Source organism: Lynx rufus, unplaced genomic scaffold (genome assembly GCF_022079265.1).
Source record: "Lynx rufus isolate CCGP_SWC_20201006 ecotype Redwood Valley unplaced genomic scaffold, mLynRuf1.p SCAF_23, whole genome shotgun sequence".
NCBI classification, from domain to species: domain Eukaryota; kingdom Metazoa; phylum Chordata; class Mammalia; order Carnivora; family Felidae; genus Lynx; species Lynx rufus.
In genome coordinates, this window is record NW_025814838.1 from 8,221,601 (window position 1) to 8,239,843 (window position 18,243).

The following is an 18,243-nucleotide window of genomic DNA, read 5'->3' on the forward strand; positions in this document are numbered from 1 at the left end:
AGAGAGAGACAGAGAGAGAGAGAGAGAGAGAGAGAGAGAGAATCTTAAGCAGATTCCATGCTCAGCCAGGAGCCTGATGCAGGGCTCGAACCCATGGTCCTGGGATCATGACCTGAGCTGAAATCAAGAGTCAGATACTCAACCAACTGAGCAATCCAGGCACCCCATCCTTCCTGTACTTTCAATTCAAATATACATTTATATACACAGACACAGGTTTTTTTTTCTTTTTTTAAGTACAATATAAAAACATTAATTATACAACTCCAAAACTCCAATTTTATTGTGGTCATCTTTAATATTACCATCCATAGATCCACATGAATCCAGATGCATTTTAGAATTTGAAGATATTCATACTTACCTAACAATCTGATGATGACATTTAGGTTGTCTTTTAATATGTTTATATTGTAGAAAATAAGACAGCAAGCAAGCTTGGAATTTAAGAATTGTAAATTGTTGGGATGCCTGGGTGGCTCAGTTGGTTAAGCGTCCAACTCTTGATTTTGGCTCGGGTCATGGTCTCACATGCTTCTTGGTATCAAGCTCCACGTCAGGGTCCAGGCAGTGTGGAGCCTGCTTGGGATTCTCTCTCTGCCCCTCCTCCACCCTCCTCTCAAAATAAAAATGTAAACATAAAAGAAAAAGAACTGTAAACTGTTATTTATAAGAACTGTATTTCAGAAGGAGGGCACATGCTCAAATGAGGCAACAATACTGCCTTGTTATGCATAACAACTTAAAACTCCCTTCAAGAAATGCCTGGTGATGAGCAAGTAAGAAGTGACCTCAGGACCATCAGGTAGAGACCCACTCAGAGAGTAGAGGGAATACCTTGTAGTCATTAGCACAAAGAGTGCTAATGAAATTAGTGGCGAAGGAAGATGGCGGCGCAGGAGGACTTAGATTCCACCCACACCTGCCTAAATAACCCAGAAAACCGCCAGAAGACAAGCAGAACGGATTCTCTGGGGCCAAATGTAGATGAGAGGCCCACGGAAGAGGGTAGGAAGGGCAGAGAGGCGGTGAGCGCTACACTGAGAGCTGGGGCGGAAGGGCAGCCCGCGGGCAAAGCAGAGCCCCCGAGTCTGGCTTGCAAAAGCGGAGGGGCTGGATGGAGTGTGTTCTGACAGCCAGCGGGACTTAACATTTGGAAGGTTATAAGTTATCAGCTCTGCTCAGAGAGAGGGAGGGCTGGAGGACAACAGGAGGGAACAAAGGCGCTCGCCAGTGCCATTTCCCTCGCCCATCCCCCAGCCAAAATCCCAAAGGGAACCAGTTCCTGCCAGAGAACTTGCTTGCACCGAGCAAACACCCAACACTGTGCTTCTGTGGATCCATCCCTCCAGCGGCGGGTCTGACTCCCTCCCGCTGCCGCAGGGCCCCTCCCGAAGCGGATCACTGAATCGGATGAAAGAGCCTAAATGTCCATCAACTGACAAATGGATAAAGAAATTGTGGTTTATATACACAATGGAATACTACTTGGCAATGAGAAAGAATGAAATATGGCCTTTTGTAGCAATGTGAATTAAACTGGAGAGTGGTAGCCTAAGTGAAATAAGTCATACAGAGAAAGACAGATGCATATGTTTTCATCATGTGGATCCTGAGAAACTTAACGGAAGATGATGGGGGAGGAGAAGGGGAAAAAAAAAAGTTAGGGAGGTAGCCAAACCACAAGAGACTCTTAAAAACTGAGAATAAACTGAGGGTTGATGGGGGGGTGGGAGGGAAGGGAAAGTGGATGATGGGCATTGAGGAGGGCACCTGTTTGGATTAGCACTGGGTGTTGTATGGAAACCAATTTGACAATAAATTTCATATATTAAAAAAATAAATAAGGGGCGCCTGGGTGGCTCAGTCGGTTAAGCGGCCGACTTTGGCTCAGGTCATGATCTCGACCTGAGTTCGAGCCCCCGCTGAGTTCGAGCCCCGCATGGGGCTCTGTGCTGACAGCTCAGAGCCCGGAGCCGGTTTCAGATTCTGTGTCTCCCTCTCTCTGACCCTCCCCCGTTCATGCTCTGTCTCTCTCTGTCTCAAAAATAAATAAACGTTAAAAAAATTTTTTTTAAATAAATAAATAACATTGAAAAGAAAAAAAGTATACCCTAAAAATAAATAAAGAAATAATAAAGAAATAAAAGAAATTAGTCTTTGGTGTAGTCACCACCTTTACCAGTTCCCACAGTGGTCCTCCTTCTCTCCATGCCTCCTGCTCGGGGCTTTTGTGCTGCCCCTTAGTCTCCCAGAACCCCGAATTTGGGGCTGGGATCAAATCTGTCCTTTCCAAGGCAAGACCTCCTACTTTGGAGAAAAGGCACAATATTGGTAGAGAAGCGAACCTGGGGGTGGGGCCTGGGAAAGTGGAGTGACACATCAGTCTCTGAACCTTGCTTCCACACTGCATCCTCTACGGCCTTCCCATCACAGTCTTAACAATCATGGTAGGAAATTACCTTCACATTTGCAGAAAAGTTGTCACTTTTTGGAAAATATGCTTCAGAGAAAAGGAGTAACTATTGCTACCATGCCTCTGCTTGGAATCTAAAATCTTCTCACTGTCTCTAATCCCAGAAACCTGCTTATCCTGGCTTTTGTTCCCTCTCCCCAATTCCATATAACATAATGGGTTAATTCCCATTGAAGAAGTTGACCACTAACAATCACTCATTTTCGTGCCTTCCCTCCAAGTATGTGCCAAATTTTCCCCATCATAAGATTCACCTGTGGTGCTTGTTAAATAGTACATTAACTCAGGACCCTCCCCTGGAGAGCCCAATTCAGCAGCTTTTGGGTGAGAGCCTGGAATGTGTGCTATTAATGAGAGCCCCATGTAATCCTTTGATCAAGAAAGTTGGGGAAACACTGCTCTAACCTACAATGGTATTTCAGACACCTGTAACAGGGAGTAGAGATTACCCCTCAAGTTACACTACAAAGACAACACCATAAATCAATAATTACAAGTGCCACCCCACCACTTGCACAGAATTTGAACATGGCTGCAGAAATCTAGGTATCTCAAATTGCAGTAAGAGATGCTGAAAATATCTTGATTGGGCCTTACAAAATCTGAGTCCTCAACCTGGCTCTGACACTGAGTTGTTAATAGGTTGGGCAAAGTTGCTTTGCCTCAATTTCCCTATGTGTAAACTCCCAATTGGTATGCACTATGACATTATTATTTAGAACGTTACTCTCTTTGACCCAGAATTTCTACTTACCAAGGGTTAGCCAGGGGAATATACAAGAATGTCCATCGTATTATGGTTTATGATGATGAAAAATTAGAAGTCTTTGTAATGTCCATCATTAGGAATAAAGGCTGATTTATCTAGACATTGAATACTATGCAATCTTAAAAATGGTAATGGAGATCTTTATGTTTGATATATAAAATGCCCATGTCATGTAAAGTGGTAAAATCAGGTTACAAAACATTACCTAAACTTTGATCCCAGGTTATTGGTTTTTGTGTGTGGTGTTTGTACAAAAAGCCCATAAAGCTATATATCTAAATATTAGCAGTGGCAAGATTACAGGTGACTTTTTCCTTTTCTCTATATCCTTCTGTAATTGTCTGAATTTTTGCAGTTAATTTAAATTTTTATAGTGGGGGAAATAATATATCATCATTTTTTGTAAAGGTACTTCATGCACATTGCCAGGGTAGTGATAACAGCCAGGAAACTAGGGGTTACTTAAAGGAAAGTTTTGTTACTTGAAGATGGTATGAACAAGAGATGTTCTTTCTTCAATAAAATCCACCACCCTCTTTCACTCTACACTGGAGTTGTATTTTTCCCAAAAAATACTAATTTTGCCCAGTGTTATGGAGAAAAACACCAATTCATTTACCTGGAGCCAATTTTAGTGACCTCTGGTTTCATGGCTGGCCCACAGAGAAGCTGGTAGAATAACCCAAAGGCAAATGTCAGGAAGGGCAAAATTATGTTTCCTTCAGGCCTTCCAGAAAGTCCTTCCTGTCCCAAATCCCTCCTCTCAGGTGAGAAAGCTGGAGAAAACTCAGGTGTCTCCAATGGGGAGAGGGCGGGGTCATGTTCTATGTTCTGCTATAAAAAAAGCACAGAACAACCCATCCCTCTATCTGGTTGATTTGGTGATACATTTGGCCATGGCCTCCAGACAGAAAGGAGGTAGTGGGAGTCCTTCAAGCTGGTTTAATGCAGATTGGAGGTGAGTAATTCTGGCAGCAGAGTAGGGACAGACACAATGGCCTTGTTTGCTGAAGCTCATTCCTCCTTAACTCTCTTCCCAATCTCCTTCTAGCACCTACAGGTCACTTTTTCTACTCTTTATCCTCGTGACTTCCGTGAATTCCATAGGTGTTTTGCAGTTGGTGAATCCTGTCTTCCCAGGTATGTCTGTTGGGTGAGGGGAAATGCCCTTAGCATCTTTCAAACAGGTTGCAGCTAGATGGCCAGGGAACATTAACATGGGCCACAATCTCCACTCACCCCGTTTCTTAGTTTGATCAAGTCAGTAGATTTTGCTATTACTTACCCATGACTTGGTATACTAGCTAAAGAAAAGATGTTGCAAAACACCTACACTAGTTTTTATTCCCTTACTGCCTCAAGCTTTACGGTACCCCCAAAACAGCAGAACACAACACTAAATCCCCATCTTTAAGGGTAGTCCTTTTCAAACACAAGCTTATGCTTAAGGAAAGCATCAACATGACAGACAAAATTGGAGCTGCTCTGCTTATGAGTTTTTTAAACTTTCACGTGGGCAAGAGGATGTAAAATAGCATATTATAGGTAGAATTTAGCCTTTAAAAAGTGTTCTTGGGCTTATGTAGGGTGAAGTTTTTAAGTTTAAGTAATCTCTACACTTAACACGGGATTCAAACTGAGGACTCTAAGATCAAGAGTCTTGCATGCTCTTCTGACTGAGCCAGCCAGGCACCCCATGTTGGGCATTTTTTAAACTTCAAGTTGAAAAGTCTTTAGATAGAACATTTGTTCTCCAGCTCTTCACAGACCTACCATCCCCACCTCTGTCAGCATCATTGTCAAGGTTCTAGCCTGGTCCCTGTTCTGGGGCCTATTCTGGGCTTAACTTTGGAGAGTTCCAGAAAGCCCCAGGCATTTAACTGACAACTTCCCTACAGTTGGTAACTTGCATTTTAGTTATGTCTTTGCCACCAATCTGTGAGCTCCCTGAAGGTAGGGATCAAAGTTTGCCTCTTGCAAGTGGTATTCTTCCCTGATGCCTGTTGGAGAGGTGACTCCATAAGTTTAGGAATCCTGCCTCCTGCAGCTCAAGGAGGCCCCAAACTTTTCCTTTCCTCTTCAGGTACTGTCACTTGCTATGAAACTAGAATGGCAGTGGAATTTCCAAGTGATTTTGGCACCAAAAAATGGCATACATCTGTGGTGGGTAGGTAATGTGTATATTCTTATCTTAGTCTTAGTAGAAAGCTCTTAGTTCAAGGCTAGCCCTATTTTTCAGGTGAGCAGAGTAGGCAAACTTGAGAGTAACTGACACCCAATTCCCATGATGCCACAGGGGTCCCTGATTTGCATGATGCCAGTAAGAGTGAGAGACCTCATCTTGCCTTAGAAACCTGTCTTATCTCAGAATTTCCTGAGAAATCTTTAGTAGCAAACCACAGCATCTTTTAAAGCTTGGGTCCTATCACACATCTGGGACAATAAAAAGTAAAATGATGGAGGGGCGCCTTGGTGGCGCAGTCGGTTAAGCGTCCGACTTCAGCCAGGTCACGATCTCGCGGTCCGTGAGTTCGAGCCCCACGTCAGGCTCTGGGCTGATGGCTCAGAGCCTGGAGCCTGTTTCCGGTTCTGTGTCTCCCTCTCTCTCTGCCCCTCCCCCGTTCATGCTCTGTCTCTCTCTGTCCCAAAAATAAATAAATGTTGAAAAAAAAATTATAAAAAAAATAAAATAAAATAAAAAAGTAAAATGATGGAGCTTAGAAATGGATTCATACTCTTGGCTATGTAGCTTTGGTTTACTCTGTTACTGTAATGTACTTCTTGGCCATTTGCTCTGGCTTCTATAGATCCCTTTAGTTTTGAATTGTTGAACTGCACTTACATCTTGGATCCAGAAAAGCTCACCTTAAAGGCCCCATATGAGACCTGTACCAGAAGAACGGTAAGTAATAGTTTTGAGGAGTGATGGTGGGAAATAGTAACCTAGTAGTTACTAATAGTAACCCTACTAGTTAAGGATTTGGCTTTAGAGTAGAGCAGTTACTCTCAATCAAGGGTGGTTGGTGGTGGTGGTGGTTGGTTGGTTGGTTGGTTGGTTTTTGTTACTGTTTTTGGGGGTTGGGGGGAGTTGTTTAGTTTTGTCTTCCAAGAGGACATTGTGCAATGTTTGGAGACCTTTTGAAGACCTTACTGGCTGTCACAACTGGTGTAGGGGGCTGTCTGCCACTGGCATCCAGCAGGTACAAGCCACAGTTGCTGCTAAAAAGCCTACATTGCACAGGGTGGCTCCCTTTAACATGGAATTACAAGTCCTGAAATGTCAATAATGTTGAAAATGAAAAACCCTGAAGTTAGGGCCTTGGTATGAGTTCTGGCTTTGCCACTCTCGAGTTGTGATCTTGAGCAAGTAAGCTAACCTTTCTAAGCCTTGGCTTGCTCATTGCAAAAGGGGGATTATGGTACCTTTTCTACAGGGCACCTAAAAATTAATAAGATACAGATGAAGAACTTGGCACAGCAGTAAGATACAACAAATGTTTAAAATGAGATATTCTGATCAGTAACCTCCATGGGCAACTGAAGGCTATTTTGGTGCTGGCAAAGAGAACTGCTATGCTATAAAAACAGGTGTTGGAAGGCAAGCAGCAGCTGAGCAATAGGGTTTTCTCTATTGCCAAGCAACAGTACTGCCCAATCAAGGTTATTGGGAGCAGTAAAGGAAACCTGTCAAGTAGCCAAGAATCACTTGGGGAACTTTGTATACACTTAGTTCATTGATCTAAGTTGATGACCTAGGTCTAAGGTACATTTTAGAAATCTGCATACTTAACTGGCTACTTGATTTAACTCTGCAGTGAAAACCTCCAGTAATTAATTTTTCCTTTCGGAGATGGCCTTTGCCAACTTTCAGAGAGGCTAGAGTTTGCTTTAGACCAAGGGTCTGCCAACTACAAACTGTGGATGGCCACATTGAGCCCATGATGTGCATGTATGCATGTGTGTGATAGTCCTTGAGCTAAGGATGGTTTTTAAAGACTTAAAAAGTACATGTTAGAAATGGTATGTGGCCTTAAAATCCTAAAATACTTATTAATAGTTAATAGAAAAAAGGTGGCTGTCCTTGGCTTGAGACTGAGTTCCCTAAACGAGGGGAAAGTACCAAAGATGGCTCTGTTTAGCCCCCAAACAATAGCTGATAAATACGTGCTCAATATTTGTTTGACTTGGGCAGAGGTGCCAAATTAGCTGGAACCATGATATTCAAAGGTAAATGTCAAATCAAAACCTGAACTCTAATCCCTGAAGCTCAATAAACTATTTTCTGCCAAGACAGGAGTCTTACCTAGGCTATAGCTAGTGCTTTCAAATATCCTATCTTTGTATAGGAATGGTTACTTTCCAGAACCTGTGGTACTAGTAACCTCAAGAGTCTGGCCATTCAGCTGGATCCAATGGTCTTCTGGAATCACCTTTCCCACCAAGGTACCAGCACTTAGTGTTGTTACTATGCCTTTGCACACAGCTTGGCCAGCACCGGATGATCATCAGACTCAAGGACCACAATGCTGCTTCAAGACATAACAGTTTGATGTATCAGATCAACTGTCCAGTTATGCAAGCAGAAGAAACCCATGAGCATGCAGGATCCACTATCTGCACAAAGGATTCCATGTCTGTGAGTGAAGCAGACTGATGGCTTCTCATGGTTACTGCAGGGGAAATGGGGTGGTCTACACAGAGCTGGTGTTAGGAACAGGATCAGGATTACAATCTGGTATTCACCACTAATTGATGATGTGGCTTTGGATTCATTTCTTGACCATATTGAGTCTTAGTTTCCAAGTCTTAAGCAGGAGACAATAGTACTTAACTCAAAGGATGGCCCTGAGAATTAACTGAGAGGGTATATACAGTGCTCAGCACATCATACCTGGCAGTAGAAAGGATTACATTGGTAGCTGCAATGACATTAAAAAACATGTGACAAACTGAATGCCCATGATGTGCCAGGTTCTGTGCCAGATGCTAAGATACAGTAAAAAAGCAAAATAGCCCAATCTCCTACTCTGGGATTTTATAGTCTGACATAACTAATAACAATGGGAAAATAAATTCATCCTTGATTATAACAATGATAAAAAGGCATGACTTGACTGAATGCTTGATTTCTGTGGACAAAGGGAAGAAATGAGCATCTAAGAACTTAGTGTCCCAATTTAAAACTGGAAGAGAGTTGCGATCTTGCAATTGCTTTTTGTCATCGGAAGCCTGGAGATGAAAGGATGTCTAAGGGCACAGCTAGTTTTCATGACTGGACTTGTGCCTCTTCTTACCCCACAACCAGACCTCTTGGTAGAAGTACACAGCAGTTGCTCTGGGTGTTCTACACATATTGACAGGTGGCATGATTTCAGAAACCTTCTCTGCCAAATCAAAGCCTCACATCATGGTTTCTTTACTTTTTCTTTCCAGTTTACCTTTAATGTCATTCCTGGCCTGGCTGATGAAAATACGGTATGAAAGTCACCTGTTAAATTACAGACCTAAGTAACCTTTAGTTCTATAGTAGAAGTGACCTAACTTCAATCTTGATTAAAATATTAAGTAGACAAATAGTCTTGGAGTTAAGATGAGCACCAGCCCTCTAAATCAAACTTGTATCTTTAGGATACCAAGAATCCGATGGGATGGAGCATTGAGGTTGGTGATGGTACAAAAGCCAAAACTCTGACTCTTCAGGATGTCTTGAGACAAGGATACAATATCCTGTTTGATAACCACAAGATCACCTTCCAGGTGTCATTCAATGCCACTGGAGTGACTCACTACATGGTAGGTATGAATCTTCTTGCACCACTACCAAAGGACAGACCAATATTCTAAGTCTAAGCGTGGTCTCAACCATGTCTTCAAAATAACTGAGAATACAGTTGATTGAACAGGTATCTTAATGCCTCCCATGTGCTAGGCGCTGCACTGAGTATGAAAGATAAAAGGGTGAACAAAACAGATGTGTTCTTCCCATGGATCCATCTAGATCTACTCTATGTGATCTAGGGTACCATGAAGGTCTTTGAGCAATTAAGATGTTGTTATACATCATAGGACAATTATTGCTTGTAGAAATTGGTGCTTTGAGGGCCAACAATGAAGACATGAAGTTAAATGAGTTAATGTGTGAAAGTAATTTAAACAAGTCCTAGCAGATAAGCGCTTAAATGTCAGCCATTTTAACAAGAATAGTCCTGTTACACATAGAATATAAACAGATTGCTGAGTTTTACAAACATTTCCTCTGAATGCTCTTAAGATAAAACCAGCTTTTGTTCACATCTGCCTAGGAGTGACGTATAGGTCCTACCAGTAGACAATACTGACTGGCCAGAGGTTAGGAGACATAAGATTTAAAAACTAGAACATCTGATAAACAGTCATTTGACAAACTGCTTAAATTCTAGTTGGGCCAAAATAGTGCCCAATACTTGAGTATATGTTTGCCCTGATGACTCCTAGAGCATTTGTTAGAAATTCAAGTAAACCAATGTTGGAAAAATGTTCTCTCCCCACCCCACCCTCAGCAAGGTAACAGTCACCTCTACATGGTGCCTCTGAAGTTGATACATGAATCTCTTGGGCAGAAGATCATCTTAACAACACGAGTGCTTTGTATGTCAGGTAAGGCCCTGACATACAGGAAGGGGCAACTCCAGTTGTGGGAGACACTGTTCTAGGGGCTTAAAGCTGATCATGGGCATTGTGTTTGCCATTCCTTCTAGATGCTGTGACCTGTAACGCCACACATGTGACTCTGACCATACCAGAGTTTCCTGGGAAGTTAAAATCTGTGAGCTTTGAAAATAGGAACTTTGCTGTAAGCCAGCTGCACAACAATGGGATTGATAAAGAAGAATCAAGTGGCTTGACATTGCACTTCAGCAAAACTCTTCTCAAAATGGAAGTATGTTCCTATCATGAACAGCTAGGCTTAAAGGAAGCCAGACTTGAAGCACAGTCATTAAATAACCATGATACAGCTCATGACTGGTCCATAAACTGTCAGTAGAATAGATGCAAAATCAAAGGCCTCATTTGATCACTTGGCCTAAGCGAATTGTCCAGTAACTGAAATTTACTCTGAAACACACAGCCTCCTAAACCGCTGCAATGGAAGTATTCCTGTGTGGGGTTTTTTGTTTGTTTCATTGTGTGTGTGTGTGTGTGTGTGTGTGTGTGTGTGTGTAACTCAGCTCATCGAACTGATTATAAGTTGTTACTGATGGACCTCCTATGCCCTACTAAAAGCGGGACAGTTTGATCCAAACAAAAGTGTCCTGAACTGTTAACTTGGAGGCCAGTCTTGACTGATGGAATTGGCAGGGACACTAGAGAGTAATCTTAGGTTGGGGTAGTGTGTTTCGCAATAACATCTGACAACATTTGTAGAATGCTTGATTAATCAGACCTAGCTTGGCAGAGCACTCCACTCTTTGGAATTTGATCTGTAAATTCAGGCTTCAGTGAAAAGTACAAAGAGCATGCAGAGCTGGGTATTTCAGGGCATGAGTTTAAAGCAATAAATTTCCTGCCTAGGAAAGCATCCTGATCTGGAGAAGTGATAGGATCTTGCTTGTTGTGGTTTGAAGGGAATCCAGATTAATTCTAGAGTGTGCCCTACAGGTATTCAGTGTACTTCCTTCCTGCTTCACTGGGACTGTTCTGGGCCCCCAAGGCTGTGGCTGCTAATTGATATTCCTCTCTCCTTGCAGTTCTCTGAAAAATGCCTACCCTATCAGTTCTACTTAGCTTCACTCAAGCTGACCTTTGCCTTTAATCAAGAGACTATATCCACGGTGCTTTATCCTGAGTGTGTCTGTGAGTCACCAGTTTCTATAGGTAAAAACATTTCCAAGAAAAATGGTTTTTTACATTATTCTCCCTTAGCCTTTCTGTAGGTCAGAATGGGTATAGAAGTTCGGACTCTGTATTGCTTCTACTGAGGAAACTGATCAGATCAGAAATCTCAGTATAGCTACTAAAACAGCATCCTAAGTAGATAAGCTCTCCAAAAGACAGTGATAGGTACCTGTATGTATAAGGGATCCATGTTTAAGTAGCCCGGATATATTGTGGTTTAGGAGCCTGAGCCCACCATCTAAATAAGATTGATCCAAACCTGTAACTATAAGGGCTACAAAAGTTGAAAAGACTTCCCCCAAATGCTGATAAGTGGCTCAAAAACAGGGAGTAGGTATTTCTTCAGTATTGCCTCTGCCCCTGTGCTTCTCTTATTTACTAACCTGTATCCAGTCCAGCCAATAAGAAAACTAGCTCCTGCATCCACTACCCTCCATCCTTGCCCTCCCCAAGCCACTCAGGATTTGTGAGTCTTGAAATAAGGGACATGATGATACAAGGCATTACACTTTAAGCCATAATCTGATCCATGAATAACTTCAGCCCCTCAAGGGTTTCTCCTAGATCTCCTCATCCGCACTTCAGTGTTGGTAAATACCATTCACCTGGCAGACAAACTACTTTAAACTCTGACCACCATCTAGTTACAGGTGACCTGTGTACTCAGGATGGGTTTATGGACATAAAGGTCTACAGTCACCAGACAAAACCAGCTCTCAACTTAGAAACCCTAAGGGTGGGAGACTCATCCTGCCAACCTACCTTCCAGGCTGCATCTCAAGGGCTGATACTGTTTCACATACCCCTGAATGGATGCGGGACAAGACCTAAGGTTAGTGCTGGCAGACTATGGAATGCTAGGGCTTGACTTTGAGGTCACTTGTTAGTAGCTTCTAACCTTTATCCAACTTTAAGTTCAAGGAAGGCAAAGTCATCTATGAAAATGAAATACATGCTGTCTGGGCGGATCTTCCTCCAAGCACAATTTCTAGAGATAGTGAATTCAGGTATGATTAAATTGCTACTTGTTAAGCACCAGATGAAATTCAAGCAGGATCCTAACCTAAAATTCTTCTGTACCACCTTGCCCCTCCCCTAATGTCTTACAGAATGACAGTGCAGTGCCATTACAGCAAAGGTGACCTGCTAATAAATAACAGAGTCCAAAGTCTTCCTCCTCCAGAGGCCTCAGTGAGGCCAGGTCCACTTGCCTTAATCCTGCAAACCTACCCAGGTGAGATGTTACAACCTAAAAAATCTGCTTGGGGCACTTATGTGGCTCAGTTGGTTAAGTGTTCAACTTTGGCTCAGGTCATGATCTCACAGTTACTGAGTTCCAGCCCTGCTCTGCTTATAGTGCAGAAACTGCTTTGGATCCTGTCTCCCTCTATCTACTCCTCCCTTGCTCACCTCCTCTCTTTCTCAAAAAAAAAAAAAAAAAAAAAAAAAAAAAACACACTGAAAAAAAAAATTTAAAAAAACCTGCTGAAATCCTTTGAGGTAAATCTTCCCTAACCTGAACTTTGTGATGATGCCAGACTAATGGAACATAAGTGATGCTTTAGCTCCTATTGCAACCATCAACCACTTGAATACTGAAGAGGTCTCAATTCCATTTCAGATAAATCCTACCTCCAACCTTACGGGGAGAAGGAGTACCCTGTGGTGAGATACCTCCGCCAACCAATTTATCTGGAAGTGAGAGTCCTAAATAGGTCTGACCCCAACATCAAGCTGGTCTTAGATGACTGCTGGGCAACACCCACGGTGGACCCAGCCTCCGTCCCCCAGTGGAATATTATCATGGATGGGTAGGTATTCTCTATAGATAAGGTAGCTCAGCTAATCAAAACACCAGTGAAGAGACTCCTGGCTGGCTCAGTACAGCATGTGACTTTAGATCTCAGGATTGTGTGAGCCCCGTGTTGGGTGTAGAGATTACTTTTAAAAAGTTTAGGAAAAAAAAGGCCAGTGAGAAGATAAAACCCTCTAGGGTTTCAGAAGAGCACTAGGTCACAAAAGTGCTGATTTTGGTACTCATTTGTAACCAGTCATTGGTCCAATAGAATGATATACTTTGCTCTTAACCTTGAATCTAAAAGAATGGGTTCCTCTCCAAGGATGCCAGGCTCTAATACTCTTGATCTAGAGAGAAGAGATTGCCAGTTCCTATTCACCCATGTTCCAAGCAAGGTGCTATGTACTGAACATGCATTAGTTGAACCTCCTCACGCTATGAAAAGACACTAGCCACCCCACTTCATGATAAAACCCAAGCTGGCTGCTTAAATGACTAGCCAAAATAAGATGTAGTAAATAGTGGGATTTAAATGCCTATCTGACTCGATCCATAATGCTCTGAAGCTGTGACTAGACACATGTGAATTGGTGGCTGTCCTCCCAGCTCTGCCCTCAAAGGTCTTCATCTGTATAGAAACCATAGATTATCTTCCTTGAAGCCCTTATAATCTGTTCCTAAGCTCTTAAACTCCAGGTACACTCTTGGTCCAGGACTACATGTAGCCCATCTAACATAAGATTTTCTCTACAGCTACCAAACTCTGGTATGATCAGAGGTAAAATAGCAGTAGTTCTCAACTATTTTTTTACTGTTTTATTTTTGAGAGAGGAGAGAGAGAAGTGAGGGGGGATGGGCAGAGAGAGACACAGAATCCAAAGCAGGCCCCAGGCTCTGAGCTGCCAGCACAGAGCATGATGTGGGGCTCAAACTCCTGGACTATGAGATCATGACCTGAGCCAAAGTTGGTTGCTCAACCAAGTGAGCCACTCCAGCACCCCAATTCTCTACTTTCCTTGTCCCTGATCTATACTAACTGCCTGGGATAAAACAGGTACTCAGATGAGTATGGAAGGATTAAGCCAATGTCCGATGAAAACACACATATAAAACGTGAGGTTCTTGATAAGTTTAGCTGGCAAACAAATAGGTACTTAAATTTTATTAATGCATGTTCGAAAAAAACTAGCATATACAACTCATGACTTAATATTGGTGGAGACGCCATGTCAGAAGTAAAGTAAATAAAATGTACAGGTAGAAGGTAGAACAATTCTGAAGGTATTTGAATACACATAGCTGAATATGGGCAGATGTTGAGTTAAACTTCAGGGAAAATGAAGCTGATAATCTTGGCTGATGTGTGCCTCCTAGCTGTGAATACAACCTGGACAACCACAGAACCACCTTCCATCCAGTTGGCTCCTCTGTGACCTATCCTTCTCACTATCGGAGGTTTGATGTGAAGACTTTTGCCTTTGTATCAGAGGCCCAAGTGCTTTCTAGTCTGGTAAGTGATTAAGTCACCTGGGACAGGTCAAAAGTGAGTGCATCAGTTCCACTTAACTCTTCCTTTATCCCCAGGTCTACTTCCACTGCAGTGTCTTAATCTGCAGTCGACTGTCTGCTGACTCCCCTCTGTGTTCCGTGACTTGCCCTGTGTCATTCAGACACAGGAGAGGTAATAACTTGAAATCCTTGTTGCCATGAGTTGTCAAAGCAAGACTGGTCTTTATAGAACTAGAAACTAAGAATAAGGGTTTGGGGCGCTCGGATGGCTTAGTTGCTAGAGCATGGAATTCTTGATCTCAGGAATGTGAGTTTGAGACCCAAGTGTGGTGAAGAGTTGACATGAAAAAAAAAAAAAGTTAAAAAAAAAAAAAAGAGGGGGGTTGATTGAGACTCTTCATTCAGTTGCAAGAAACCGTCTTAGCCCAGTCTGCCCTGCCAATAGAGTAAGACTGAGATGACCAGTTCTTGATAAGACTAAGGGCAAATTTGGTTTTATACATGGACTGGAGCCTGATGTTTTGCAAACATGACTCCCAAAAGTTACTATGCTGGAGTCCAGGTTGACTCGGAACTTAATCTTTGAATATTCTTAGAGATTTTATCCTATTCTTACCCTAAGGTGTATGTCCTCTCCTGCAAAGGTGGGGAAAACCCACATAGAGCAGGGGACTCGATGGAGATGTGCTTAAAAAAGTCCATCAACACCCCTTTCTACTCCTCGCTATTCCAGAGGTCAGACAGACACAAATTCGAATTTCTCCCTCCAGCCACAGGCACCACTGAAGAAGAGAAAATGATAGTGAGTCTTCCAGGACCCATCCTCCTGCTGTCAGATAGCTCTTCACTCAGAGGTATGGAGCTAAAGCTTAGGGCACTTCCTGAACTCAAGTTCATACCTTTTATGTTGAATTTAACCATACATGAGTAATACATGATTATAGTAATTCTAAGCAGTGAAAGAATCTCTATCTAAGGAAGAGAAAGGAGTATCTCTTCCTAGCTATACTTCATTAAGTCTCTTGTGTACTCTTCCAAAAATCCCCCTTAAAAAAAAAATCTCCCTTTAACACAAGTGGAATCATATTTTCTACCTGCTTTCTATGATTTTACACTTAAACACTTAAATCTGTACAGAGAGCACCTCACAGCTAACAGCTACATAGTACTGCATGTATACAGCTGTAGTTTAGCCACAGTCCTCAATCAAGGACCTGTAGGTTACTTTGAGCTCTGTCAATAATGTCACAGTAGAATACTCTTAAATCTTTGCCAATGAAACAAATTCAGGATATCTTTCTAGAAGTGAAACTATGAGATCAGAATGAATGTGCCTTACCACTGCCAAATTTGAGTCTGTACTAGATGGTGTTCCTGGTCATATCCCATATCCTCATCACAAAAGGTCTTAATTTTAGGCTTACAATTGGAAATTGCAAGATTTGTTAGGGACTTAAGACAGTGTAATAAATTGTGCATTCGAGTTCATCTCTATGAATGCCAGAATGTTGGTTAGACTGGAACAGTAAGATTGTTTCCAGGTGTCAGCCCATCAGATTTTAGGTTAATTAAAGTGAGTAGGAAGTAGGAGCAGCAGTGGGACCAGAGAGAGGAGGAGGTTGGCTCAAAAAGTAAGACTAAATACTCTATTGCAAGCTTCCCAAAGGAGACATTAGAGGCATAATTTAACTTCTCTGGGGAGCCTAAGGCTTGAACTTAAGCCTTTAGATTTGAAATGATCTTAAGACCTGAATGTCTGCTTTCTTCCCAGATGTGGTGGACTCAAAAGGGTATGGGGCTGCCGGATATGTTGCTTTTAAGACTGTGGTAGCTGTGGCTGCCTTAGCAGGCCTTGTGGCAACGCTAGGCTTCATCACCTACCTGCGCAAGAACAGAACCATGATGTTAAATCACTAAGGATTTTCAAATAAAATGGTTGAAGTAAGCTACTTGCTTTTTACCTCATTAACCTTACATGGAGTGTTCTCTTATAGTCATGCTTTAATGGTAACTGTAGGACCTTTCCACAACCCCAATGGTGTTTAGTCTGTGTGGATGTGAATAAGGAAATGTGTGACTTCAGTGCTTACTGTCAACGCAGCTTTGACATCCTTAACCAAAACTGGTAGAGCCAGAGAATTAAACAGTGGCTCTTGACTACAGAGTCAAGTCTTAAACTCCTCCATTCATCTATGCAAGACTAAAAGACAAGAAATCACCCCTAGTCACTGGCATGATTTTCTTTGTCTAGACGGGCAGGGAAACCACGTGTTCCCAAGGAATTAATTGAATTTATCTAGTGTTCTGCTCCAACACTGCCTAATGGAAATTATTCCTTGAAAATTTACCTGAGAACTTGAGGTATTCAGTCACATTCTTCCCTGTATTCCTCATGCAATTCAAGACCAACAATCTCCCTTGGAGGGATAAAATTAGAAGGTTCTAGTTTACTTAAGTGCAATTACAACATTTCTAGTCTCATTAAGACTCCACAGCTGAACACCAGCCCCTTAGCTGAGCTGGAGAGTGGCTTTCCCCTCTACCAACACATGATTATTCATTCTTCCTGAGCCTTTTTTCCCTCAGGGTCCCCTAGCTTCTGCTACACTGCAATAAAATCAGTATGACTAGTGTTTGCTTCACACTGAAGCTCTAACAGACCATCTTCAAGATAACTAACGGAGAATATAAGCGAGTTCATTTCTATAACTAGAAAAAGCCTAGGTCTAAATGAGAACTTGTTTTGGAAAAAAGTCATAAAGCTTTTAAATGTCTGAACAGGGGTATGCCTGGGTGGCTCAGACAACTGGGCATCTGGCTCTTCATTTTGGCTCAAGTCATGATCCCACAGTGGTGGGATTGAGGCCTGAGTTGGGCTATGCACCGGGCATGTAGCCAGCTTAAGATTCTCTCCCTCTTCCTCTGGTCAGCCCCTACTTACATGTGTGTTCTCTCAAAAGAAAAATTAAATATCTGTACATGGCAGGGAGGTGAAAACAGTGTTTTGTGGACTTCTTCAACCCTCAATTGGGAAATGTCATAATCTGGTTTTGTTAAGTGTTGTTTCCTCAAGAAGGCTATGTATAATGTAGGTCTTATATATTGGAAGGAGGAATCCAATATTAATTTCCATTCATTAGATATATATGGTAGAACTCATCCCTGGTGTGGGGAAGGAAACCCCACTCCATTATAGGAAATGTCTTGTCTGTCTAGAGTAACAGAGGTTAAAAATTCAAGGTCTCTCATCAAAGCCATTCTTTAAATACTGCTTGATAAGAGAATATGGCCTTAACCTACTAATGACAAATGGTGTTAGAGTCCAACTTTTCTGTGACTATCCTGTAACAGTGTTACATATTAGAACCAGAAATCTTGCATATGCTGTACTTTGTAAAATGGCACTTAAGAGTTGGCCACTTAAGTGGCTTCCTGATCTCCCCAAGTCTATATTGACTGGGCAGATGTGGTAAGGGTCCTGACAAGGGGCTATTATGCAATAGGGTCCAATCACATGGGTCCCTATAAAAAGGGTAGATAGATCAGAATCACATCATGTCCCAAAGGGAGACATCAGAATGACATGGGCTACAAGCCACGGAATGCAGGCAGCCTATATTAGGTGGGGCATGGCAAGCAAATATATTCTCTCCTAGAATACAGCCCTGCTGCCCCATTTTGGACTTCTGAATTCAAGTTGCAAAATAACCTGTGTTTTAAACCACTCAGTTTGTATTAATTTCTTAAAACAGCAATAGGAAACAAATATAACCTCTAATGTGTCCCTACAGCCAACACTTTGCTAGAAATGCATAC

The 18,243-nt window shown here is 42.2% G+C and overlaps 1 protein-coding gene across 1 annotated transcript; it reads left to right on the forward strand.

Moving 5' to 3' along the window:
- The first annotated feature begins 3,855 nt into the window (after positions 1 to 3,855).
- Positions 3,856 to 16,370, forward strand: ZP2 (zona pellucida glycoprotein 2). The gene is made up of 18 exons (XM_047087866.1): positions 3,856 to 4,203; positions 4,297 to 4,385; positions 5,329 to 5,412; positions 6,053 to 6,147; positions 7,729 to 7,881; positions 8,679 to 8,720; positions 8,874 to 9,038; positions 9,785 to 9,881; positions 9,983 to 10,164; positions 10,973 to 11,099; positions 11,765 to 11,952; positions 12,036 to 12,127; positions 12,230 to 12,354; positions 12,742 to 12,931; positions 14,293 to 14,428; positions 14,503 to 14,599; positions 15,198 to 15,281; positions 16,199 to 16,370. The coding sequence occupies exons 1-18, from the start codon at positions 3,938 to 3,940 to the stop codon at positions 16,342 to 16,344; spliced, it is 2,358 nt and encodes a 785-aa protein (XP_046943822.1). The 5' UTR covers positions 3,856 to 3,937; the 3' UTR covers positions 16,345 to 16,370.
- Positions 16,371 to 18,243: the final 1,873 nt, after the last annotated feature.